This window comes from Talpa occidentalis, unplaced genomic scaffold (genome assembly GCF_014898055.3).
Source record: "Talpa occidentalis isolate TD23 unplaced genomic scaffold, MPIMG_talOcc4v2.1 talOcc4.18, whole genome shotgun sequence".
NCBI lineage: Eukaryota > Metazoa > Chordata > Mammalia > Eulipotyphla > Talpidae > Talpa > Talpa occidentalis.
The window spans coordinates 7,408,059-7,435,960 of record NW_023601851.1 but is presented as its reverse complement, the minus strand read 5'-3'; the positions used below and the strand labels follow the sequence as shown (position 1 = coordinate 7,435,960).

Here is a 27,902-nt window from a genome sequence, read left to right as displayed (position 1 = left end):
ATCATTTATTATTATTGTAATTATTAAGATAATTTCAGAACTTCACCTCAACTGAAATTTGTCTGCTTCAGTTTAAACAGTGAAGGAGACACAGGATTCCTGCCCCCCACAGTTGCTTTTTGGTGTCAGTCTGTGCTGGGTTCTGTGTAGAAACCGAGGCTGCCATGTGGAGTTGGCACCTTCTCCATAACAGTGAGACAGGTGTTTGGATGGAGGGAATCCAGGTGTTCTGAACCCAACTCAGGGTCATGGGGGACGTCATGAAGCGGTGACACCTGAGCTTAGATCAGAAAGACAAATAAAAGTTGGCAAGATGGAAAATTAGGAAAGGCTAGGTTCTTCAATTATTATTGATTTAGTATCTTATTGTCTAGTCAATAGGTGTAGAGTAGTGAAGATATAAACCTTTATTCTAGGAGGTGATAAAATCATGGGTAACAACTGTTTCCAAAGGAGAGGTGGACATTGCTGAGGGGCTGCCAGTGGGCAGACACAGGGTGTCTGTGGCTCAGGAAAGTCTTCAGTGGAGATTTGAATGCTTACCAGGAGTTTGGTGGTTTATATAGGAGTGATTCAGGCAGAAGGGAGAGCACATGAAGAATCAGAAGTTTGAAGACTTGTTGGCAGTTTCAAGGAAGTGAAAGAAACTCAGTCTATACAGAGCATGGGGAGTAGAGGGGAGGAAAGGGTGAAAGGGGAGGGCCAGGGAGGGGCTGACCATGACAGTTTTTGAATCCAAGTGAAGCTTCATGGACAGGCGGGAGCATTTCAAACATGGCAGTGATGTTTAGATTTCTGGATATAGAAGAAGAATAATTTGGGCTCTGTTAGGGAGAATGAATTGAGGTGAGACTGGCAGTAACTTAACTCTCCAGGACAGGTCTACTGGTTCAAGTGGAGCGAGGAATCCTTTTCAGTATTCACTTTATTAATTAGGATGGTTGTGGTCTGTCTGAGCCTCGGTAGGGACAGTGGATATTGAGATTGCAAATGGATTATGCCGACGTTTGTACAATCAGTTAGGTTAGAGAAAGATTTTAAACCCAAAACTGCATATCACAAATCCTTTCATGCTTTCAAGGATAATCTTTCACCAATGAACATGCTTCTTCCTGTCAGCTTATTGCAGAAAGAGGAGTGGCAAGTGAATCAGCCTTCCTGCACAAAGTGGGTGACAGTGGCATCAACTGTGCATGTGTCACCTGTCCTGCTGCCTCGCTCCCACAGGCATGGTTTCCTGAGGCCCCAGATTTCTCTGTCAGCATGGATGCCACCCGCAGTGTGTGGTCTTAGACCCTGACTGCACTCAGTGGCAGGTGCTGGTGGTCAGTTGCACAGGAGCACATCCTCAGTTGCACATGAGCTGCCAAAGTGACCAACAATCTGCCCCACCCTGTTCAAACTCAGACAAAGTAGGCTCATGATGCTCTGCTTTATTCTTTGCAAACCAGTGTCAGAGCAACAGGGCCTGGCGTTTCATCTTGCTAATGGTGGTCAAATTTAATTAATGTTCAAATATTTTATGCTCAGGACTTGATCAATTTAAAATCATTTCCAATTAATCTGATGTTTTAAACCAGACATTCCTTGCTAGGACAGAGACTGTTGATGCAACCAAATGCTCACCTCCAACCTCCGTAGTGATCAGGTGGGGTCACAGTGCTGCTTGGTTCACAGGGGGTTGTAGCCATGTGCGGTATAAAGCACTACCTGGTCTAGACCTTAAACATATTCCACCCAGTCCTCTAGCTTTCTCCTACTCTTCTGTGATGAGGCCCACCCTAGATTCCCTGTGCCAGCTGACAGAACTACAAGGGGAAAGAAGGCCACTGAAGTCCCTTGAAATTTGCTTGAGTGAGAAATAAATTGTCCCTTTGTTATACCAGTGGATTTGGGGCCTTATTTATACGGCACAGCATATCAAGACTAACATGCCTATGCAACCCTAATTACAGCTGGTATGACTATTTTCTAAAGTGAAATTCACCTCCACTGTTTTGAGAGGACCCATATTCAGGACATACCTGCTCTTTGCCACATCTTAGAAAAAGCATGATTATGATGGAAGTGTTTTAACTCCCATGGGGCCATCCAGGAAGTATGATAAAGATGCCTGAACATTGGACCTGGGCAAGGAGAAAGGCAGATATGATGATGTAGTGTTTTCCTTAAGAGAGAGAGAAATCTGGAGAGAAAGTCCACTCTTTTCTGATTTGCTTAGTTTTGATTTTGAAGCACATGAGAAGAAATGAACAATTCCATGTTGGAATGCTGGTTTAAGGTACCTGTATATATCCTTGTTCAGAATCCAGTACAAGTTTGGATACACAAGCTTAAAACATAGACAAGGAATTGGCACTGGAATGATAGAATTTGGGTTGTCAATGTATAAATTGAAGGCATCAGACTAACTAGCTCACCTCAAAAGAACAAAAAGTAAGAAAGACAAAATCATATGCTAGAACCGAAGGAATACTCACAGCAAGCAAGCAGATACTTTGCAGAGGTTGTGAAGGAGGCAGAAATATGTGTGTGAGAAACAAGGTAATGTGGTGTCGAGGTAACCAAGAAAACAAGGAGGAGGTAAACTAGGCTCTTGCCTTCTGGTGGGAGATCTGGATTGAAAACCAAGTGCTGTCAGACCTGAAGAAGCTGATAGGGCCCAGCAGGGCAGCATGGATGGAGCCGGTGCAGGGGATGCCCCGTCCTGAGGGGTGACTGGGAGGCTGGTGACACTTCCAGGAGCCCGGCTACCATGAGTCATGGGAATGAAAGTAAAATGATTTATGCCTGAGGCAGAATTGTTTTTTTAATAAAAGGGTGAGTCAAGTTCCCATGCCAGTGGGAAGGAAGAGACAAGGAACCTGTCAACAGGTTCCTGTCAACAGGAACCTGTCACTGAAGCAGGCAGGGCAGGGGCAAAGATAGGGAAAGGCTCTGGGCTAGACACACTCACAGTGTGGGCGCCTGGGACGTTCCCCACGAGAGGAGTCCATTCTCATAGTGAAGATGGATATCCACCAGGAGATGGAAGAGATGGAGAGGAAACTTGGGGAAGCCTTTAAGGGAGCTGGGGAGACAGCTCCACGTTGCTGGGCAACGTAGAAGCCTTGTTCTCACAGTGAAGGCTGAAACCATAAATTTGTAGTGCAACAGTCCACATAGTCTTCTGTTTTTCTCAGATTATGTTGAACAAGATGTTTGTGAAAGTGACAACAGCAGACACTGAAATATTCTGGGATTGTGGTTTTATTGAATTAGTGTGAATGATAAAAAGAGGCGCAGAAGTGAGGGCAAAGGAGGCAAACTGAGCTGGAGGTCCCAGTTCTCAGGTGATAGAATCACTTTCTCCACAGTGAGCACTTTTACAACAGCCATCGTCCCCTCTCCCCTTTATAAGAATTAAGAACAGATTTCATTCCTTTAACATTTAAGAGACAAATTTGATGTTGTAAAAAATAATCTTGAGACTCTGCTCTAATGGAAATTAGACTCATATGTTATCTGCTCATCCATTAATCTATCCATCTTTAACCCGTCCCTCAAGATGACTGAGTATCCTCTGCTCTCAACAGTTCCCTGAGAGAACAGAAGTGGATACTGTGGGCCACATCTTCTTCCCTTGAAGTAACTTGAAACACAACACCCGTCCTTTCTCTCAGGCCTCAGAGATAGCATCGGGTTTTCTCCAAAAGCCTGTCAATCTGCAGCTACACCTTGTCTGACACTCTGCAAGAGCACATGTGATGCCTCCTGTCTCTTCAGTACAGTCTGACTTCATAATGTTAAGCAGACTCGAACAATCATCAGCAGGCATTTTTTGTCAAAGCATTGATGTTATATTTTCTGATCAATTCATTTCTTCATAAAAATAGAATGGCAAAACTATTGGGCTTAAAATGAAGTTGTTGCAACTTTCCAGACTGTGAACCTGCATTGTGTTGAGTCCATGGTAGGTACTCAGTAAGTCCTCAGTATTTATAAATAGTTTCATGGTTTGCAAATATGGCTTTTTCAATGGAGTTACAGTGTCTAAAACTACTAAAAGTAGAAACATACAACATCAGGTTCCACTGTTTGTAGTAATACAGCGAACTTGGCAGGGAAAGGATGGTCAGATCAGGAGGAATTTAAGTTTCCTTACTATAGTGGCAGGAAGGGCCAGTGCAGGTTTTCTATGATTGGAGCAGACAGTAAAGGAGAGTCCTGGAGCCCTCGGTGGCTCTCCAGGCTTTTATTGCCATTTTACCAGGTACACAGCAGGCAGGGGTGCTGGGGGGCCATTAGGCGGGCAAGTCATCCAGCCCCCAGCAAGTCTTCAGTCTTTCTGGGTTCTCTGGCCTTCTCTTGTGGCCACTGCTTCTCTGCAATTTCTCCTTCTCGTTCTCTTCTGGTAGTTTAGTTCTGCTCTGCTGCATCCCCATGATGCCACCCTTATAAGCACCATCTCAGCACAGGTGAATCCCACCTCGATATGGCCACACCCCACTCCAGGTGCCCGCCATGAGGCATGCATTCAGGACCACAAGGATCCATCATCAATCCTAATGGTGGGAGGGCAATTATTTACCCTACCCTTACAATCCTGAGCTTTTATGATTCTAGGAAATTCTGATCCTAGAAAATGGAAATCAAAGTGATCAAAATCTGGATTTCATTTTGGAATGTCAGATAGGTAGGTGTAGGTGGCCCTGCTGAATTGCCTCTAAAGGAACTCGAGGGAGTCATAGTCCTCGCTGCAGGCATATAAAATTGTAAGCATTTGTGTAAATACCTAGAAGCAGAGTTGCTGGATACTATGGAAGCTCTGTCTTTAGTAGGTCAAGAAATCTCCACACAGCTCTCCATAGTGGTTAGACCAGTTTGCACACCTACCAGCAGTGCAGGAGAGTTCCCTTTTCTCCACACCCTCGCCAATATTTGTTGTTGCTAGTTTTTTAAATATGTGCCATTCTCACTGGTGTCAGGCGGTATCTCATTGTAGTTTTGATTTGCATTTCCCTGGTTACAAGTGATGTTGAACATTTTTTTTCATATGCCTGTTGGTCATTTGCATTTCCTCTTTGGAGAGGTATTTACCCAAATGACACAGAAACATTAATTCCAAAGAGCACCTGCATGCCTATGTGTAGGGTAAGGTTAAAGGTAACAGGCTTTTCTGCCCTTCCACCATCAGGATAGATGAGGGAGCCCTGTGATCCTGGGTGCATGCCTGATGGTGCGCACCTGAAGTGGGTACACCTGAGCTAAGAGACTGATTTTATAAGGGTGGTGCAGAAGAGTGCGGTGTGGTGGTAGTGCAGTGTTAAGGGTGGAGGAGTGGAGTGTATGGAGGAGTGTGGCGACTACAAACAACGGCGAAGAGCATGTGGCTGCTAGAACCATTCCTAAACCTGCCCGGAATGGGTTGGTTGCTTTACAACTGGCGTAGATGGCAGGACGTTTCGAGGCAGGACAGCTCTACGCAGACAAAACCCTTTGAAACCTGGGGAGGGATCCTGGGATGGCCGGCCACGAGCAGATGGTACTCGGTGGCCAACCTCCTTGACCAGTGGGCACCTCCCCAGGAATGGCCAGAGGTAGATGGATCCCCGGGGCAGTTGGAACAGGCCCTGTATGAAATTGAAGAAACCCTGAGTGGATGCAGTGCCCACGAAGCGGCAGGAGCCATTGGATGGGTGTTTCTCACAGCTCTGCGAGAGTCCAGGCAGAAAGAACAATCTAGGATCCAGCAAGTACTGGATGAGATGCGAGAAGAGATGCGGATACAGCAACAACATTTGAGGATTCTGGAGGAAGAAGTTCGGAGAAACCGACCCACCCCTCCAGAGATGCCAGACTCTGTCTCAGGAAGGAAGGAGAGGGAGGCTGGCCCTTTGCCCGAATTGCAGCCAGTGGTGGCAAACCAACCTGCGACTCCAGAGATGCCAGACCCCTCCTCAGGAGAGGAGGAGAGGGAGGCTGAACATTTACCTGAGTCCCAACCGGCAGTGGCAAACCAACCCACAACCCCGGAGATGCCGGACTCCTCTGGAGAGGAGGAGGAGGCTGGTCCCATGCTCCGGGCCCGCCCGGTGGTGACTCAGAAAACGAAGTGGAAGCGACCCATGGCCCCAGGGGGTCTGGCTGCGGGACAACCTTAGATAATGTAATTTACTACCTATCGACCATACACCCAGGTGGAACTGCTGGATTTGGGCAAACAGTTCCGCCAGAAACCAGGGGAACCCTTGGCAGCCTGGCTGCTACGTTTATGGGACCTGGGGGTGATGGGATTATTTGCACGGCTCAAGACATGGAGAGACTGGCCTCTGTGACTTCACACCCATCCTTGCGACAGAGGCTGCAGAACAGCCAGCGGTATGATCAGGGCGACCACACCCTCCTGGAGTGGATAATGGCTGCCATACAGACAGTTTGGCTGATGCAGGAGATGTGTCAGAAACAGTAAGCGGATGGCAGACATACACCAAGCTGGTGCAGGTACTTCGGGAACTGGGGATGCGGCAGGCCATGTTTACTGTGAATACACATGGTACTGATGATGAGTGTTTCACAGTAGGGATGAGAGACTTGATATTAAAGAATGCCCCCTCATCTACATTTGGATTTCTCATGGCAGTTCTAGCACCCTATGTGGGACGTCAGATACATGATGTCACCACAATGATAGCCAGCTTGGCAGAAGTTGAGAGCCGGCGCTGTCAGAAAGGAATACGGGTAGTTTCTGAAAGGTCAAAAGGAATGCCAAGGAGGGCCAGGAGGCCTCTTGGCATCACAGAACCTATAAAAGTCACCCATAACCAAATGTGGATGGATTTAATAAGAGCAGGGGTAGATGGCACTAAAATAGACGCGCAGCCCAATGCATATTTATTAGAATTATGGCAGCAGCTGCGAGAAGACCAGAGGTTCACACCCATGAGAAGGACTGCTGCTCAGGGGGATCCTGGAAGCCCCAGGTCTCAGGTGTGTGCCCTGCGCCTGGAAGATCATTTGCTGCCAACCCCGTCCTTGGGTGATGGTCTGATATTCTTTGAATAGGGTGAGGGCCAAAGAACCCGTCCACAGGGGATGGGCGGGGACCAGAGGCCACATGTGGAGCTTGCCATCCACTGGTCCCCGACTAGCGTACAAAGGGTTTTAGCTCTAGTAGACACAGGAGCAGAATGTACTCTGCTCTATGGAAATCCAGAAAGATTTCATGGGTCTACTTGTTATATTGATGGCTATGGAGGCCAGTGTGTCAAAGTGACAGCAGTGAGACTATCTCTGGGGATTGGGTGATTACCCCCCAAAAGAGTAAAAAGTATATGTATTGCCCGTCCTGGAGTACATCCTGGGCGTGGATGTACTATGTGTCTTATGGCTAGAAACCACAGTCAGAGAGTTTCACCTTAGAGTGTGAGTGGTAAAGGCAGTGGTGAGAGGACACACTAAGCATCTGCCTCTACAACTGCCAGTCCCTAGGCTAGTGACTAATACCAAGCAATATTGGTTGCCCGGAGGCTACAAAGAAATTACAGGCACAATATCAGAGCTGGAAAAAGCGGGCATTGTGCGTACTGCCCACACCCCTACATTTCTCTGGTGTGGCTGGTGAAGAAGCCCAATGGCTCTTGGCGAATGACAGCAGATTATTGTGAATTGAATAAGGTAGTTCCTCCCTTGCATGCCGCAGTGCCTTCAGTGGCAGACTTGATGGATCATCTGAGTCTGTCACGAGCTGGGAATATACCATTTTGTAGCCAATCTGGCAATTTTTTTTTTTTTCGAGAGATATAGCCCCAGGAAGTCAAGACCAATTCACCTTCACCTGGGAAGGCCGGCAGTGGACATTCACTGTGCTGCCACAGGGATACCTGCACAGCCCCACTCTTTGTCACGGACTGATGGCAGCAGATTTGGCTCGCCACAGAGGGAAAACGTTCCCGGGCTACTCAGCAGTGACTGCGGCGAGCGCCAGGGGCCTTTTAACAGACTTCACGTGTCCTTCACACTATTTCCTCAACTCACCCCGAAAGGCCGCAGAGCAGGGTGAGCAGAGTCCCAGGGAGACAGCACCCCGAGCAGCATCCACATCCTCCACCCCAGCTCTTTGCAGGAGGACGGCCCCGATCACTCTCTCCTTAGGATGGAGAGAGAGTCCACACTTCACCTCACCTTGGCCGACATGTCGGTCACCGCAGCCAAGCTCAGGAATGTCTCAGGACACGAGCTGGAAACGCCACCTCTCCCGGCCTGAGACTGCTTGATGCTCATCCCTGCTTGTGAGAAGGTGAGCAGCTCATCCTGGCCTGCTCTAGGGATGTATTTCCTGTCTCTCAGAATGTTCCACATAATCTTGCACACATCCAAGTTTTTACAGATGTGTTTCATGAATCTACACATATTTATTATTAGTATTCTTCAAAATGATATCACAAGTCAGATTAATTTATAAATGGGAATTTGATAAGGTAACTCTAGCTCAATTATGTGGCTTTCCAAAATACTCGTTTAACAAATACTTAATATTTATTTATTTATGCACACAAGAGCTGGGGTACAGGCCGTGGATGCCGGGGTTGAGAGGATTCACCAGAGACAGAGCAGGGAACAGAACAGGCCGACTGACAAAATACACTGCTGAGGGGCACAGCAGGCCAGTCAGGAGAGGTCTGAGGCAAATATCAGTCAGCTCCCTGGCCGGCTGGGGATCCAACTTGTGCACAGTGGCTGGCAGTAGTTTGAGAGCACTGTGTTTAACCCCTGGGCCACCAGGGAGGCCCCTTACCTTTAGTTTGAGGTCAGAAGTGTGACTCCTTCATTTCCCCCCACTTTTAATCAGGTTTGGTTATTTGGGTTCTTTTGTGTTTCCATATGAACCTCAGTAATCTTTGTTCTGTTCCTTTGAAGAATGCCATCGGGATATTTATTGGGGTTGCAGTGAATCTAGAAGGGGCTTTGGGTTGGATGGCCCTTTGGACAACGTTGATTCTTCCAACCCATGAGCTGGGTCTCTCTTTCCATTTCTCTATGCTTTCTATTATTTTTTTCCCATGATGTTTGATAGTTTTCCTTGTAAAAGTCTTTCACCTCCTCTATTAAGTTTATTCCCAGTTAATTTTTTGTGTGTGCAATTGTAGGTGGCATGGCTTTGTTACTTTCCTTTTCTAGTTCATTATTTGTACTTAGGAAGGCATATGTTTTTCAATGCAGAGTTTGGTGGCATTACATACACTCACTCTGTCGTGTAACTCTCATTTCTGAAACCAGGGTGTCCCCAAAGGCTTACATACATCCCCAAAATAGACCTGCGTTCTTTCTGCTCATTGCTTAACTGTTAACAAAGTCAAACTACTCTTTGTCTTCTAGCCTGGCTACATTACCATGATGAAATTGTTCTTCCCGAGCAGTTCTGCTTCTCCAGAGAAAGAGAACCTCGCAGCCCAAGACCGGACATCCACCTCGGTATCTTATGGGTACACTCCCTTTCATCCAGGGGATGAACTTAGGGGTGGGGGCGACCAAGGGAGATGGCACAGACCTGCAAGTAGCACACACCTCTTGTCCCCATATCCAAAGGATAAGCTCCCCACACAAGAATGAACCCATAGCCTCCCTGCTCCGTAAGTCTCAGACCGTGAAGCTGTACAGCCACTGCAACAAGAGCTCCATCCCCAGCCAGGGAGCTGACCCACAGGGCGCAGTACCTCTCCTGTTTCCCCGCGGCTCCCCTCAGCAGTGGATTTCAATGGATCTGCCTGTTCTGCTCCCCACTCGTCTCTGGGGAGTCCTCCCCCGCCACAGTCCACTCCCTGTCCCTGGAGCTCAGGGCTCCTGTAGTGTCCTCACCACTGGAGCATGGACAGTGTCTCTGGGCTGTGCTGATTCTGCGCGTCCTGACCCCGGGATGCGGCTGAGCTGGGCAAGGTCCCCATGGAACACGGTGGAGGCCTCTCCTGGGCCTCCACCGACAGCATCACCACCCACCTGGGCCGCCCACCCATCCACAGAGGCCTCACCTGCCACACCCCTGGATGCCCCAACACACCTGCAGGGGGACGTGACAAGAGTCCCCTGAACCCCTCACCTTCAGAGCACAGAGTGACCCTTGCTCCAACAGCCCACATGGGTCACGTCACAGCAACAGACACTTCCAGGGAACGTGGCACTAGCAGAGGAGCGTTGTTTTAGCAAACCCTGCAGGCCTCTTTGGACCAGGTCTGAGGTGAAGGCTGAGGGGCCCAATGCCATCTTTAATGGGCGCTCGAGGACACCTAGGAGCCTGCAGCATCGTGGAAAACAGCCTGTGGCCTGGGGGTGAAAACCTCAGCGACCTCACATGGTGCGTTGAGGAATATGGCCCGTGGCCCTGACACTCCAGGTGGAGTTTGAAGGGACCAATGTACCTCCCCCTGAATCAGGGAGGATGCTCTCAGGGGACAGACACTCCATCAGTCACCAACTTGGAAACACAGGACGGGGGCTCTGGCTGTAGAGATGTTCCTGACGAAGGAAGCTGCGTAGAGGGCGCGGGCAGGGAGGAGCGGGCGCCCAAGTTCCAAATCCATGATCAGGGAAACAATCCCCAATGGACGGGCCCCGAGCCCAGCCCCGCGGAGAGGACGCCGCAGAGCCGACACAGGGCACGACTGCAAACCCACAGACTGAGGCTAGGTGTGGACATGCAGGCGAGTAACTGGGGGCAAACTCAGTGGGCCTCGGAGCCTCGGGAGATCCCTCAGGCCAAGCCCCTCAGCAAGAGACACGCCACAGAGACCCCCACGACCAGCACCCATTCCCTTCCCACCACAGCCGTGGGAGCCCCTGCTTCTCGGCCCCAGCGGCCACCCCTCGGGACCGTTCTGCTCAGGGAGCTTTCTTGTCCTTACTTCTGTGAGTAAATGTCTGGCTCTTCTGGAACTCTGGGCTCCACTCGGAACTACTTTCACACAAAAGAGAAGAAACGAAGAAGAGCACATCCGAGGCCTCAGACTCCGGGCCTGCTTCACAAACTCTCTGCTCAGCATCATCATGGCGCCAAAGAAACACACCAGAAGGTGCCCGGGGCCGCTGGGGGAAGGGGGTAGCGAGAGTGACATCAAGGACTTCCTCAGCCACCACCTTCCATGCCAACCACTCACCCCAAGCTATGAACTGACTCAGACAAAGACCACATTCAGGGCATGGCCAGCAACGGCGGAAGGGATTATGTTCAGAACAAAGAGAGAAGGAAAAGACCTGGATTACATTGATCACCTCCAGGAGGAATACAGGGAAATGAAGAAAGTGTCAGGGGGAAAAAGACAAAAGTAGCAGGCAGATGACAGCTGAGATGCCAGCAGGGGACAGGGCAGAAGAGGGCCCAAGATGGGAGGGAGAAGCACCAGGGCCTGGGGTGACGGGTCACAGGGATGGTGGGGACAGGACATTTGCAAGAATTATACAGAAGGGGAGCAATCCAATATTGCCCAAAGATGAACAACAATTTAATAAAAAAAAAATAAAAGGCAAGAATCCTTTCCTTTAAAAATAATATAGGGGCCTCTGGTGGCACAGGGGTGAATGTCTCAGCACTATGAAGCTGTTCTCAGTACTGCAGACACAAGTTCGATCCCTGGCCAGGGAGGTGACCCACATGGCAGAGTAGACCTCTCCTGTCTCCCCACTGACTCCTCAGCAGTGGATTTCAGTAGATCCACCTGTTGTGCTCCCAACACTCTCTGTGGAGAATCCTCTCACCCCCTTATACCTCTGGCTAGCACCCCAGTTCTTGTAGAAGTAATGCAGTAATGCAGAAGTAATCTTCCAAAAAAATTCCCTCATTTTGTAGAACTGGGGTGTAGGCCAGAGGTTCGGGGGTGAGAGGATTCACCAGGTACTGAGTGTGGCAGCAAACAGGCAGAACCACTGAAATACCTGGCTAATTGGAGCAGCGGGTGACACAGGAGAGGCCTGCTGCGGCCTCTAGCATATGTGGGGCGGCTCCCTAGCTGGGGCTGAAACCCTGGCCAGAGCAGGCAATAGCACTGAGACTTAACCCCGAGGCCACCAGGGAGGCCCCAGGAAACCTTCATCACGAAAGGTAGGTAAAGAAAGCTGCAGACCTCAACCTATAGCCGATAGCACACAGCTCAACGTTTCCTTCTAGAGAAGGACATTTTGGTGGTGAGCAATTCCAGCATCGGGGGGCACCACAGAGACTTAGAGTACTGGACAGAACGTGACGCCTAAGTTAGAAAACCCAGAGAGATCCCTTACCCACGCAACATGCAATGTGCCATGTAGATAGATAGCTACCGTGGACATGAATAGCATCGCCCAGGAACTTAAGAGGATACTAGAAGCAACAGCAACAGGAACAGAGACATCATCACTGCATGAACTTGGGAGAAGAGTGAACCAGGTAACTCCACGCAATTAGGAGTGAAACTGTATGTCAGTTCCCATTGCTCTCAACTGAATGATGTGGTTTGAGCTCCTAAGTTTGAATATTTTTTTAAAGATTTTTATTTATTCAAGCATACCAGAACCAGGGTACAGGCCAGATGTGTGGGAGGGTGAGAGGATGCACCAGAGACAGAGCGGGGAACAGAACAGGCAGACTGACCGAAATACACTGCTGAAATACATGCAGCGGGCCAGACAGGAGAGGTCTGCCGCACCATTTGGTTGCTCCTGGCTGGCCAGGAAATCAAACTCCCACCACAAAGGACACGGACAGCTTCACAGTGCTGCGTTCAACCACCTGCACCACCAGGGGAGGCCTGCCTGCGCATTCTTGACATTCATAGCATTTCCCTCCAGTGTGGAGTTTGTCATGCCTAGTGACGGTTGACTTCCTGAAAAGTTTTCCCACATTCTTCACAATCATAGGGATTTTGTCCAGTGACATCTCTGATGTCCAGTGAGAGCGTGCTTACTGGAAAAATTTCCCCACACTCTTGACACTCATAAGGCTTTTCTCTAGTGTGACTTCTCTGATGTTTACTGAGGGATGTTTTGTGGCAGAAAGTCTTCCCACACTCTTGACACTCATAGGGTTTCTCCCCAGTGTGAATTCTCTAATGTCTAATGGGGGTTGACTTACGGAAAAAAGCTTTCCCACACCCTTCATATTCATAGGGTTTCACTCCACTGTGAATTATTTGATGCTCCTTGAGGGAAGACATACTGGAAAAAGCTTTCCCACACAATTCACATTCATAGGTTTTCTCTCCAGTGTGAATTCTCTGATGTCTAATAAGGTGTGCCTTACTAGAAAAAGCTTTCCCACACCCTTCACAATCATAGGGTTTCTCTCCAGTGTGAATTCTCTGATGCTCCTTGAGGGAAGACTTACTGGAAAAAGCTTTCCCACACCCTTCACAATCATAGGGTTTCTCTCCAGTGTGACTTCTCTGGTGGTAACTGAGGGATGATTTCCAGGGGAAAGTCTTCCTACACTCTTGACATTCATAAGGCTTCTCTCCACTGTGAATTCTCTGATGCTCCCTGAGGTAAGACTTACTGGAAAAACCTTTCCCACACCCTTCACATTCATAGGGTTTTTCTCCAGTGTGAATTTTCTGATGTCTAATAAGGTGTGCCTTACTAGAAAAAGCTTTCCCACACCCTTCACAATCATAGGGTTTCTCTCCAGTGTGAATTCTCTGATGCTCCTTGAGGGAAGACTTACTGGAAAAAGCTTTCCCACACCCTTCACATTCATAGGGTTTCTCTCCAGTGTGAATTATCTGATGTCTAATAAGGTGTGCCTTACTAGAAAAAGCTTTCCCACACCCTTCACAATCATAGGGTTTCTCTCCAGTGTGACTTCTCTGGTGGTAACTGAGGGATGATTTCCAGGGGAAAGTCTTCCTACACTCTTGACATTCATAAGGCTTCTCTCCACTGTGAATTCTCTGATGCTCCCTGAGGTAAGACTTACTGGAAAAAGCTTTCCCACACCCTTCACATTCATAGGGTTTCTCTCCAGTGTGACTTCTCTGATGTTGACTGAGGAATGACTTTCTAGAAAAAGCTTTCCCACACTCTTCACAATCATTGGATTTCTCTCCAGTGTGAGTCCTCTTATGTAGAACAAGAACTAACTTACAGGAGAACACTTTCCTACATGCTTGACATTCATAGTGTTTCGCTCTAGTGTGACTACTCTGATGGTGAATGAGGGATGGTCTCCAGTGGAAAGTCTTCCTACACTCTTGACATTCATAAGGTTTCCCTCCAGTGTGACTTCTCTGATGGTTACTGAGGGATGATTTGCAGGAGAAAATCTTCCTACACTCTTCACATTCATAAGGCTTCTCTCCAGTGTGAATTCTCTGATGCTCATTGAGGTAAGACTTACTGGAAAAAGCTGTCCCACACCCTTCACATTTATAGGGTTTCTCACCTGTGTGACGTCTCTGATGGTGAGGGAGGGATAATTTCCAGGGGAACGTCTTCCTACGCTCTTGACATTCATAGGGATTCTCTCCAGTGTGAATTCTCTGATGCTCAGTAAGGTGAGACTTCCTGGAAAAAGCTTTCCCACACCCTTCACATTCATAGCATTTCTCTCCAGTGTGAGTCCTCTCATGTAGAACAAGAACTGACTTACGGGAGAACACTTTCCTGCACGCCTGACATTCATAGGGTTTCTCCCTTGTATGAGTTCTCTGATGGACACTAAAAGCAGATTTCCACCTGAAAGTTTTCTTACAAACCTGACATGGGTAGTGCTTCACTCCCGTTTGAGATTGTGGATGTAAAGTGAGGGCAGTCTTCCATGAGTAAGTTTTCATGTAATCATTAGAGCCAAACTACTTCACTGCAGTGAGATTTCTCTGGTATCCCCTCTGTAAGGAAATCTCAGAGGTGCCCCCACAGTCATCAGGTTGATCATCTGCTTGTGTTTTCTGATGTTCAGTCAGAACAGAGGTTTTAGAGGCCGCTCCACCATATCTCTTTTTTTTTTTTTTAATTTTTTTTTTTTTAAGATTTTTTTTTTTTTTTAATAGAGGCATGTTTTTTTATTTATTTATTTGTTTGTTTGTTTTGTTTATACAAGCACTGGGTACAGTCAGAAGCGCGGGAGGGTGAGAGAATTCACCAGAGCCAGAGCGGGGAGCAGAGCAGGCAGAAGGACCGAAGTATACTGCTGAGGGGAGCAGCGGGCGGCAGGAGAGGTCTGCGCGCCATGTGGGACCCTCCTCCGGTGGCCGGGGAGCAGCCGGGGATCGAACCGGCGCCACAGAGGCCGCGGGCAGCTTCGCAACCCAGCGCTCTACCGCTGCGCCACCTGGGAGGCCCCACCATATCTCTTATATCCAAAATTATTCTGTCCTAACTGGGTACTCTCACGCGGATAGGTGTGAAATGTATTGCTGAGACTGGCCCCACTTTCATAACATTCCTGCTGCTCATGTTCAGCATACCTAGGAGGATTCAAATGCACTGGAGTCATTTCTGCAGCTCTCCCCTTTTCATTACAACTGCAGGGAGTCTGTCCTCCTTGGGTTCTGTCTCAGACAACGAAAGGTGCCTCATCACGGGTGTTCCTGCACTCATTGCATTTACGGGCAGCCCCTTCTGGAAGGGCTCCTCTAGGTGTAAATACTGTTTCTTCACTCACAACTTTTCCTTGTTCACGAAATTCAAAAGGCTCTTGAAAGTTCTGAATCACCTGGTGACTAAGGTGCTCAGGATACTTGATGGGTTCCCTCATTCTACTAAAGACCTCCTCGTTCTCTCCAGCATGCTCTTCATGAGGCTCACCAGGGATCATCATGGTCCTATGTATAGTAAAGTTCTCAGGCATCATTGCTGAATTGTTTTCATTTTTGATACTATGGTTCAAACAATGAATTGAGTCCAAATTGCTTTTTTTCCATTAAGTCAGCTCTCTCGTTGGATGGTATTTTGCTGCTGGCGGTAAGAACTTGCCACACATGTCTGCCCAGATTTGCAGGGCTGTCCTGAGTCAGGTGATCCACAGTATGGACATCTAAAATGAGATAAAAATGACCATGTCTCTAAAAAGAAGCATTTTGAGTGAATATTACTAGTGGCACAAAAGCTCCTGTATTACAACACAATTTACAGGTATTGATTTTCTGATTCATGCTTTTTGCCCATAGCAAATTATGGGGAGAATAGATTTTTTGGTATCTTTTTATTTTAGCATGGAAGATCTGGGGTGTAGGCCAGAAGTGCAGGAGTGGGGGTGCTGTAGGGGAGCGTGGAGACAGTGTTTTGAACAGAACAGGCGGACTGACTCAAATACCCTGCTGAGGGGAGCAGCAGGTGAGACAGGGGAGGTCTGCTGTGCCAAAGTGGGTGAGCTCCTTCACTGTGGATCAAACTCATGCCATAATAGTGAGAGCTAAGAGACTTAATCCCTAGGCCTCCAGGGAGGCCCCAATTAACAGAGTTTCTAATGCCAAACCAGGATAACAAAGCAGTAAAACTAATTTCATAATGGCTTTATAAATCATAAATATTTGGTGAAAATAGTCCTTTAACTAGAGTTGTCGATTTCAACCAGAAGCATTTCACCCAATATAGATCCTACACACCTTCTTTCTTAGACTGACCCTGTGCAGCTCTTGAGGGTACTTTCTGAATAACCAAGCCCTGCAGAGGCCATGGCTTTCCCGGAAACCTGTGGACTGAGAGACCCAGTCATTGCCCAGGCACTTTAAGCAAGAGGCCTGCTGAGACACAAGGACTCTGCTTCTCCATTTCCTTAGTTTTTCTTTCGACCCCGGCCCTGGCCACGGTCACCTGCAGAGGTTCTCAGAGGCATGCACATCCCTCCACAGCATAGACCTGTCAGTTCTTATTTAAATATCGTATCACATAAGGCTCAGAATCCTAATACATGCAGCAAACTCCGCCTCATCATTGTGTCCCACATTCCTGCTGAGCAATAGGAAAAAAGTTCTGCATCCAGCCTGTGGCTATCAGTGTTAAAGTCTTTTCCCACATCCTTCTGAGAGCAACACCCTGGTGTTCTCAACGCACTCCCTGGAACCTGTGTTTCTGCTTTGTTCATAGCAGCTCCAGTTTTTATGTCATGTGTGACTCTCAGCTACATCACACTGTCATTGATTCCTTTACTTTCCTCCCAACGATTCCCACGAGAAGGTGGAATTGCACAGGTCGCACTGTTCCCCAAGGTATGAGCCCCCAACCTGAATCTCTTGGTGCCATGGATTTAGAAACCACCACTTCAGGTTCCCCCTCGCATGTCACAGAACATCCCTTCCCACGCTAAACAATTTCTGGTTCCTCCTCAGCCTCACAATTACTATGTGGGTGGTCACAAGGCTTGCCCCAGGAACACTACTCATCTTCTAAATAACTCTCCAGTCAACGTTGCTCTATTCCTTTTGAGTTAGTCACCTGCAAAGTGACATCTCCAATAGCAATACACAGCCTCTAGCCCAGACTGCAGAGGGAACTATAGATATGACATGTCATTGCAAGCCATTCACCTCACCTGAGCTCTGAAAGAAAAGAATTAATCTCTATAATGATGCGTATGGAGCACACACACAAAAACAACATCCTCCACTTTGTTTCACTCATGCTGGTCAAACATCTGTGGCTTTACCTCTGTGGCTTTACCTCTCTATTAGTAAATGTATTTATTATATATTCTTTCTTCACAGAGTGTATAACTTTAGAAAGTAAAGATCATTTATGTGAGTATTGTTGCTCTCCCCTCTCATAGAAAATTTACCACTGGCTAAACTTCCCATGAACACACAGAATAAAAAAATTCCTGAACAGGTACCTAAAGAAAACAGTCTATGAGAGTACACTAAGAGAGGGGCCTCCCTGGTAGCGCAGCGGTGGAGTGCTGGGTTGCGAAGCTGCCCGCGGCCTCTGCGGCGCTGGTTCGATCCCCCGCTGCTCCCCGGCCACCGGAGGAGTGTCCCGCATGGCGCGCAGATCTCTCCTGCCGCCCACTGCTCCCCTCAGCAGTGTACTTTGGTCCTTCTGCCTGCTCTGCTCCCTGCTCTGGCTCTGGTAAATTCTCTCACCCTCCCGTGCTTCTGACTGTACCCAGTGCATGTACAAACAAACAAACAAATAAATAAATAAATAAAAATACATGCCTCTTTAAAAATAAAAAAAAGAAAAGAATACACTAAGAGAGAGAACAGAGAAATGTGATTACTGCAGAAAAATTCCCACAGTATCAGGGACTGCATACTGGTTTAAGAACTTAGACAACCATCATTAAAAGAGCAGGACAAAATTCACCAGGACAAAATTCACCAGAGAGAATATTTGGGAACTGAATAAACAATCAGTTTGATATATGCAGACGCACTGTCCAAGGTTGGACATTGGAAAAGCACCTCAGTGTGGCCAATATCACTGGCCACACTCCCAGCCTCCTCTCAGCCTCCCGACCTGGCAAGCACTGACTGACCTGAGAGGTCCTGGTTTGGTGGATCGTCCACAGACCACGACTGTAATCCCTGCTCCGACCTGATGCTCTCCTCAGGATCGGTAACACAGTGCCCTATGATGAGAAACAGTGTTGGTCTTCGATCAAGTTCAACTTCAGTCTTTGAAAACTAACAAATGCAGTGTGAAGAGCTGTGCAAAAGAGGCCAATCTGAATCTTTCCAAATGAAAACTGAAACAACCACAATGTACACTGCCTGTCATGTTCAACCTCACCAACACTAAGTTTCATAAGCAAGGGCACACTTATCGGTGCAGAAGAGAGCATTGCACTAGAGTGTTACACTGAAGCTTCCTCACCTAGGAACACCAGGTGACTGCAGGTCTCCATCATCACATCCCAGTACAGGGTCCTCTGAGCTTCACTCAGGTACCGCCACTCCTGCCACGTGAAGTTCACAGCCACGTTTTCAAATGACACTGTCCCCTCTGAGGGAACATTTCTCCTCATCTCAGGGCCGGCAGCCTGGGTCAGACAGAGCAAGTGCAAACACATCTTATTTTGTGGTTCTTTGGTCCTGTATAGAATGTATAGAATTCACAGTTGAAAGAGCCACGCCTCTACATTCACCCGTTCGGTCCTAAAAGTAGAACTATAGCTTATTGTATAAATTTGAAAGTGTCTATGATTGTAAGAATAAAAGGATGAATAAAATTTGCTCCTTGAGGAGCTGATAGCCTGGCTGGCTGGTGTAACAGACATACACCCGGATTCATGTGCTAAAGGAGCTTCATAACAAATGAAAAGCATGTGCAACTTTGTGCCAATATTTACTCCTGTGACCTCAAAGCTTGGTATCTCCAACTCACAGTAAACAAAAACTGAGCCCGAAACCAGAATATTCAAGCAATGAGGGGGGAAAAGGCACAGGTAAGAGATGTTCAACTACAAGCAAGTATAAACCAGACACACACACTATGGGCGGGTGGAGGGGTGGAGGGATTAGGGTCAAAATAGGGGGGGTGGGATGTATGGGGACTATAACCAAGATGAAAATTCATACATTGTGCAAAAATGAAAAATGATGTAAAAAATATATATATAAAATATATTTTTAAGAAAAGATTTCAGCTGACAGTGTCAGAAGAAGACAGAACAGGTCATCACTTCTAAAATGGAAGGACAAAGGGAGGAGAACTTAGTAATAACTTGGTGGCTGAGGTACGAGGAATGTTTTCCTAATATACTGTCCGCATTACGGGTTGGTAGTTACACTGTAACACTCTAGTGTCTACTGGTATTCCACATGCATCTGGACATGTGTCTGATAGATCAGGAAGTCTAAGCTGAGAACAGAAATTTGGGAATCAGGGCCTCCCTGGTGGCACAAGAGTTTAAGTCTCAGCACTATGAAGCTATCAGGAACCACTGCAACATGAATTTGATCCCCAACCAGGGAGCTATTTACAAGGGGCAGAAGATTTCACCTGTCTCCCCGCTGCTCCCCTCAGCAGAGTATTTCAGTCAGTCTGCCTGTTCTGCTCCCCACCCTGTCTCTGGTGAATCCTCTCACCCCCTGCACCTGTGGCCTACACCCGAGCGTTTATATGCATACATAAAATAAATATTAAAGAAAAGAAAGAATTTGGGAATCTCCAGGATATTATTGATAGTTTTCATCACCGTAGGGGAGAACACGATGAGCAGAACAAAAGGTATCGAAAGAAGAGGGAAAACAACTAGAAGAGACAAATATTTCTTTTGGAGAAAGAAAAAAAATAGATCATAGCAATGAAAGAGTTTTGAAAAATAAGATACACGGTATAAGAAAAACAAACATCTTAAGAAATCCGTAAATTTATTCCATCATTTCCTTTCCTGTGTAGTAAATCCTGTGCACCTCCACATACATATAGAATAGGAACCCATTAAAATAAATTTCCATTTGTATTAGCTAAAAAAGGATTCAGAGGATTTTTCCTCAACACAAAACAAGTCCTTGACACAGCCACAGGTGACATCAACATTCACAGTGAGAGGAGGACTAACAAATATGCTCAGTGTCCCCTATTCACAATGGGTTCGGGTGACGCTACGTAACAACAAAAAAGACAACATACACAAAAATGGTCATAACTAGTTATAATTCATTCTTGGAAAAATAATGAAAGCCACAGTAAAGCGACTCTGGAAAGGAAAACCCAGTGAGCAGACTATAACACACACCCGTGTTCACACACACAGGAGCTCCTGTACGCTGCCAGTGAAATGACAAAACAGTAAGCAATGCATGTAGCGGAACCAAGGGCAGAGACTCACTGGAGCCTGCTGCACTGACAGCAACTCTCGCAAGGTAACCCGGCACATCCCAGTTCTACGAAAACAAAAATGAATTTATTTACAGGCTCATTGATTAAAACACTAATACGAGAAATAAAACAGCAGAGAGAAGGTGGATGGCTCATTTCTGTGCACAGAAACACACGGGACCTCCCAGCAGGAGTGGGCTCAGGATGGCATAAAAGCACCATGTGATGAAATGGAACAATACAATCCCCTTGCACTTTCGATCCTGTTCAAAATGGAAATGTGCAGCAATGAGTAAAGGACTGGAATACACAGTTCTGTAAATCACATACCCAAGCTGGACCTAACACATGAACGTGCTCAATACGACCAGTCACGAAGTAAAAATGAATGAGAAGTACAAGAGATGAGATTTTACATCCGCTGGGATAGCAATGTTTTAAAAAGAAAGAAAAGAACAAGTACTGACAAAAATTGGGACCTGGTTCCCTTGTGCACTGCTGGTGCTAACATAAATGATGCAGCCAGGAGGGAAGACAGGAAGGTGATTCTTAGGAAAAGGAAACTCAGAATGACAGGAGGACCCACCCCCACCCCGGGGTGTTCACCAATAGCAGGGAAAGCAGGGAAGGGCAGAGACGTTTGCTCACCTACGGTCACTGCACCACCAGTCATTACAGCCCAAAGCAAAATCAACCCAAGCCCCAGGTGATGGATTAATGGATAAATAAGACTGGTAGATACGCATAAGAGAATATTAATGAGCCTCACAATGGAACTAAACAATGACACACACTACAATATGAATCACTCCTGTACGATACCTATGAAATGACAAAACAGTTAACAATGCAATAAAATAAGAGATTCACCAAGAAAACAAGGTGTAATAAGACTCCATTCATACAGGTCTGAGTTGTCAAACTCTTGAAAACAGAAAGTAAACGGTGGACACAGGGGCTGAGGGACAGAGCAGTTGGGAGCAAGAGTTTAATGAGTACAGTATTTTATTACTGGGAAATAAAAAATCTGGAAAGTGGTGATGGCTATATAACATTGTCAAATATTAAAAGCCAAAGAACACCACATGCAATAACAGCGAAAGGAGACTTTTTATTTTACATTTAAATAAAGGGTCAGGGGCTTTCCTGGTGGCTCAAAGGTAGACACTACCTATGGAGCTGTCCCGCAGCCAGCGCAGCAGGAGTTCAATCCCCAGCCAGAGAGCTACCCACATGGCGTGGCAGACCTCTCCTGACTCACCCACTGCTCCCCTCTACAGTGTATTTCAATAGATTTGCCTGTTCTGCTCCCCACACTGTCTCTGGAGAATCCTCCCCTCCCACACCTCTGGCTCATACCCCAGTTTTTGTATGCATAAATAAGTTCATCTTTTAAGAAATGAATGAATGGATGAATGAATGAATGAATGGAGGGCAACGTTTACTAGGAAAAGGAGAAAAATAAGCAACAGTCATGCTGGGCAGAAGAGCAGCCACTGCTGCTCCCCACAATGCAGAGATTTATAAAATGAAACACTTGCATGGTCACAGGTGACAGAAGAGCTGGTAAAATTAGGTTGCAAAATACATTCATTCTATCAATATTCTATAAACATCTATCAAAATTAAAAAAATCTACCATTAACCGTAACTTCAGCAAGAATCATACGTATGACAAATGCAAACAAACCTAATATACTCCAGACTCGATGACAGAAACCTGGAGCTCTTTATTAAAAACTACATTGAGCATCACTGACATAAACTCCCAACAACCAAAGGTCAAATGATGAACATCTGCACTTCCTTGTTTTACTCAGCGAGTGTATGTGTCATGGCCCTTGTTCAACCATGTCCCACTGACCCCTGAACTCTGAGGTGTCACCACACCCTGGCCAGTCGGAGGCAGAAAAGGGAGCAACCTCATCACTGAGAAAACGCATCCATCAGGTTTGGCCAAGAATGAGAACTGTAATGTGAAAGAAAGTCAACACACACTCACACACACGCACGCACACACAAACGCACGCACGGCGGTGCTGTTGTTAGCAACCATTAAGATATCAGGTAATATTGAAGAGTAACTTGCATTGGCTGAGACTAAACTCTGGAACAGAGAAATCCCTTTCTGGTGGCGGGAGACCTGGGCTGAGAAGGATCTAATTCCACACCGGAGGGCACAACACAGGACGAGGTTTGCATGTTGCATGAGCGGCAGGTGCCATCGGGATGGCTACAGGCGCAGTCAGGTGGGAGCCGAGCCTGTGGTACTAGGCCTGGGCAGGAGGCCCACGCTCTAGTGTAACTGGCAGAAATGGCAACACACAGTTGACTGACTCACTCAGGAGAAGTGCAGACTGAAGTTGGGAGACCAGATCGGAACACAGGGACTAGCTACATTCAGGAGCACAAGATACTCAAGCATTCAGGGACACAGAAAAGAAATCATCAGAGAGACCATGACAGAAGCAAACACAATGAAATTTGCATCTTCCAAAACACTGAAGATGGAGGAAAACTCACCAACACATACGACGAGGTCAACATTGCCCTGACCACCCCCCAAAAAAAAAAGACAGCATAAAAGGGAAAAATAGACCAACACCACCAAAAAACAGAGAAGCGAAAATCCTCAACAAATTCCAAACGACTTAATACAGCAACATGGAGTCTCCCTGGTGAAGCAAGGAGTTAAGGCAAAGCACTATGAAGCTATCCACAGCCCCTGCAGCATGAGTTCGATTCCCAGTCAGGGAAATCACCCACACAGCACACCTGACCTCTCCTGTCTCCTTGCTGTTCACATTAGTAGTGTATTTCACCAGATCTGCCTGTTCTGTTCCCCATTCTGTCTCTGGTCAATCCTCTCACCCACCACATGTCTGGCCTGTACCCCAGCTCTTATATGGATAAATAAATCAATCTATAAAATTTCAAATGGCTTAAATATTTGGTGATGTACTTGACAGAAAACATAGGGACACACTAAGGACAGTTGCCACAAAGTGCACTAGGGAACACAACCCCAACAGCCACGGAAACAAAAGCAAAAATCAACAAGTGGGACACCACTAAACCTAAAAGAATTCATACCTTAAAAGAAACCAGCCCCAATACTGAAAGGTAGTCTATAGAACAGAAAAAGAATCTGCATGCCACACATGTGACAAGGGGCTCATTCCAAAATTTATAACATCTCCAAACAATGCGAGAAACCAACTGATGACTCAATTAAAAATGGACAAAGGGGGCCTCCCTGGTGACACAAGGGGTTGGGACACAGCCTATGAAGCTCTCCACAGCCTCTGCAGCGTGAGTTCGATCCCTGGCCGGCAGGGAGCAACCCGCATGAAGCAGCAGGCCTCTCCTGACTCCCCACTGCTCCCCTCAGCTGTGTGTTTCAGTAAGTCTGCCTGTTCTGCTCCCCACTCTGTCTCTGGCGAATCCTCTCACCCTCTGCACCTCTCGCCTGTACCCCAGTTCTTGTATGCATAAATGAATAAATCTTAATTTAAAAATGGACAAAGGAACTACATACACTCTTCTCTAGAGAGGGAATTCTGACATCCTACAGACAATAGGAATGTTCACCTTAACTTATTTCAAGATAAATGTAAATTAAAAGCACACTTAGATGCCACCTCACACCTTGAGAAGGCCCAAATGAAAAGGAATGGATTTATACAAAACGGGGGGTGAGGGATGAGAATTTTATGGGGACTATAATGAAGATGTAAATGATTACACTGTGCAAAAATGAAAATGATGTAAAAATATGTAAAATAGTATTTAGAAAAGTGAAACACTGAAAAAAAAAAAAAAACCAAACATGGAATGAACAACGCTGGAGAGGGCGCAGAGAAAAGGGAGCTCTCACCCACGGCTGGTGGCCAAGACAGTCGGAACAGACCCTGTGGATGAGGGTGCAGAGGTTTCTTAAGGAAATAAAAATGGAAATTCCATATCATCTGCAATACTTCTACACATTATCCTCATGGGAAAACGCAAACACAAAAAAGATTAATCCCATCCGTGAGCAGAGCAGCTGTGTTTCCAACTGCCCAGTCATGGCCCAATCTACATCCCTTCAGCAGAAGCAGGGCAGGAAGGGTGGAGCACACGCAGGGGAGCACTGCAGGGCTGTGAGGAAGGAGCAAAGGGCCACACTGAGGATAAAATGGGTGGGCAAGGAGGTGATATTGTTTTTAAAAAGATTTATTTATTTATGCATACAGGAGCTGCGGTACAGGCCAGGGGTGCGGGGGAGGAAGGTGAGAGGATTCACCAGAGACAGAGCAGGGAACAGAACAGGCAGATAGACCGAAATACACTGCCGAGGGACGCAGCAGGCCAGTCAGGTCTACTGTGCCATGTGGGTAGCTCCCTGGTTGGCCGGGGGATGGAACTTGTGCTGCAGAGACTACAGACAGCCCCATCGGTTGCATCTCAACCCCTTGTGCCACCAGGGAGGCCCCGGGAGGTGCTATTCTTGAGTGAAATAAGCCAAAAATTAAAGATACATATGAGATGGCTTCACTCATCTGTGGAAAATAAATACCCAAAAAACATTTACAGCCAAAATACTTGAATAAAACTTGAACAGGGTCATTTGAAAGTAAAGATGACCACCAGAGGGAACAGGGGAACGGGTGGAGAAGTTAGGGATGGAGGCAGACATGGGATGGGCCAGAGTGGTTTGGTAGAGAGGAAACAAGGGTTAGGGCAAGACCCATTAGGATTGTAGGAAAAAACTGGCAACTATTTTAGCAGAAGGCTTTTAGTGGTACACATGTCAATGACAGATCGAGGAGGGAAAATAAGTAAAAGAATAAGAAAAAAGTATAAGAAGCTTTAAAACAATTAAAAAAAATGAAATTTTCCAAAGGTCACACACAGTGTTCTCAAACATGGCAGGAACTTTTGGAGAGTGTAACTGGACTGGAGAGCAACTTAGGGTGTAGTGAGCGTCTCTAGAAATGCATTCAGACCACACCAAGGAAAAATGCGCAGGAGTGGAAACAACGGCCAGAAAAAAGGACTCTGAAGAGTCTACTGGGCACCTTCGCTTTGCAGGCCACCTGAGAGTAAGGCAGGGGCAGGTATGTAAGGATCCCCATTGGACTCAACGGCACACATGCCAAGACTGATGCCTGCATGAAAGTCTCCGAGAGTTGTGTAGGACACAGTATATGATTTTAGCTACTGCACAGAAACCTTAAAAATTCAGTTGGGGCCTCCTTGGGGGCACAAGGGGTTGAGCGTTGGGTTGTGAAGCAGGTTGTGATAGAACTCTGCAGCGCCAGTTTGATTGCCAGTGAGGGTCCAACATGGTGCGCAGACCTCTCCTGCTGCCCACTGCTCCCCTCAGCAGTGTACTTCAGTCCTTCTGCCTGCTCTGCTCCCTGCTCTGACTCTGGTGAATTCTCTCAGCCTCCCGCACTTCTGACTGTACCCATTGCATGTATAAATAAATAAACAAATCTTGAAAAAAAATCAGTTGTCTTTTTTAAAAGACATGTGGCTCCTTCACCCCCATTCTGCACTCTGGTCCTCAGGCCCCATCCTCCCCCTCCTCCCTCACCCCGCACCTGACCAGCGCAGAGCTGGGGAGTGTTTCTGTCCAGTGGGGTGAAGAGCCACAGTCCACACCTTCAGAGTCATCAACCGCGTCCCAGGCACAGACTCTGACTCAGGGCTGAGTGAACACCAGGGCAGAGCCCCATCTTCACGCATGCTGGACATGTGAAGTGCCTGGATCTACGCCACACCTTTCTCTGGTTAGGAATGTGTCCCTGGAGAAAACTATGTTTCTAATTTACGTGTCCGTTGACGAACTCGCATAAAGTCAATGCACAGCGAGCTGAAGCAAACACATCACTCACCAAAGATTCATGCATTGTCGCTGCTCTCACAGATGCGCCAGGGCTCTGGAGGCGGCGCTGGGAGGGGCAATGGGGTCCAGCACAGAGGATGGAGGCAGCTGCACGTGGTCCTGGATTCTCCTGTCCAGAGCCCGCCACACGCTGCCTGGAGACACCAGAGAGTCACTGCGGGTGATGGCCGTGTGACACTTCTAGCAGGGGCAGGAGAGGCCCTGCTAGTCCATGAGCGGCAGAACGTGGAAGTTTACGGTTCACCATAACTTAGTAAAAGATGACACTTCCCACTGCCTGATCAACAGTCACACCAAGGACAACAGTCTCAAAGCTGATGAGTCAGTTCAGAGTGTGGCCACGACTTCCAATGAGACAATGCCCCGAACACACTATTTTGCCAGGACACCCCGGCAGTGGCTCTGCGCCGCCTACCGCCCTCTGCTCAGTGGACACCCTGACAGGGACAAGGTCCCCCGGGGTGCGCACGTCCAGGCAGAAGGCCTGAATGCAGCGGCCAGCAGGACGCCGCCTGTGGGCGGGAACGCGAAGCATATGTGGAAATTCAGACAACAAGCCTCTAACGCCCCAGGAACTCCCCCCACTCCCCCCCCACCCTGCAAACCCAGTTTCCCGCCAACCATCCCGCCCCCACAGGGGCTGCCTCCCCATGGCAACCCTCGCGACATCACCCGCCCACCTTGGGTCCGTGAATCCCGCCCCGGGCGCAATACCCCCCCCAAGAAACACAGCCTGGCTCTCCCCTCCCTCACCGCCGACTTTTGGGGGCCCAGAGGAGTCAGCGCGCATGCGCCCAGGCGGACCCGCGCTTCCCCAGGGCCCCCGCCTCGGGGACCCTGTCCCCCGCCCCGGGAAGACCCCGGGCAGCGTCTGGGGTCAGGACTGGGCAGCCGCGATGGGGACACCCCGGAAAGGCCGGGACGTTCTCCCCAATGGCCCTGCTCCGCCCCCACGCGCGCTCCGGGGGGAAAAGGCTCCAAAGCGCCCGACTCCACGCGGCCGCGGCCCCCACTTGCCCGCGCTCCCCGCTCCCCAGCCCCCCGGCTTGTCTGCTCACCAGCGCCCAGCCTCCCGGGACAAACCCGCGCTCACCTCGGGGCGCCCCAGCGCTCGCGGGGGCGCCAGAACGTTCGAAAGGACGGGGGCGGGGCCGCGCCTGCGCAGATCGCGGAAGCCCCGCCCAGAAACCTCCGCGGGACCCACAGGGGATGGAGACTACATTTCCCACAACCCCTTGCGCAGCCTGTCGGGCCGTCGTCGGGGTGGGGCTGTGGCCTGGAAGTGGGAGGAGTGGAGGTTGAGGAGAAC

General features: G+C 47.9%; 2 protein-coding genes across 2 annotated transcripts; both read right to left on the bottom strand.

Moving 5' to 3' along the window:
• Window positions 1-125: 125 nt before the first annotated feature.
• On the bottom strand, window positions 126-27,731 carry LOC129146200 (zinc finger protein 90 homolog). Its single transcript, XM_054697765.1, has 6 exons — window positions 27,687-27,731; window positions 26,583-26,727; window positions 18,751-18,916; window positions 18,413-18,505; window positions 2,025-2,126; window positions 126-280 (listed from the first exon to the last, which is right to left on the bottom strand). Exons 2-6 carry the CDS (start codon window positions 26,595-26,597, stop codon window positions 126-128), a joined length of 531 nt encoding a protein of 176 aa, XP_054553740.1. The 5' UTR covers window positions 26,598-26,727; window positions 27,687-27,731.
• LOC129146155 (zinc finger protein 260-like) lies at window positions 12,231-14,973 on the bottom strand. The gene has a single exon (XM_054697654.1). It carries the CDS (start codon window positions 14,769-14,771, stop codon window positions 13,050-13,052), a length of 1,722 nt encoding a protein of 573 aa, XP_054553629.1. The 5' UTR covers window positions 14,772-14,973; the 3' UTR covers window positions 12,231-13,049.
• Window positions 27,732-27,902: the final 171 nt, after the last annotated feature.

Bases quoted from the DNA above. Each gene is read 5' to 3' on its own strand.
- LOC129146200 (XM_054697765.1), bottom strand. The intron at 18,506-18,750 runs GTGAGGAAGCTT...TTCTCATCATAG, and splicing joins CAGTCACCTGGTGTTCCTAG to GGCACTGTGTTACCGATCCT. The intron at 281-2,024 runs GTATGTCCTGAA...TTCTGATCTAAG, and splicing joins TAAGATGTGGCAAAGAGCAG to CTCAGGTGTCACCGCTTCAT.
- LOC129146155 (XM_054697654.1), bottom strand. From the start codon at position 14,771: ATGAAAACTTACTCATGGAAGACTGCCCTCACTTTACATCCACAATCT.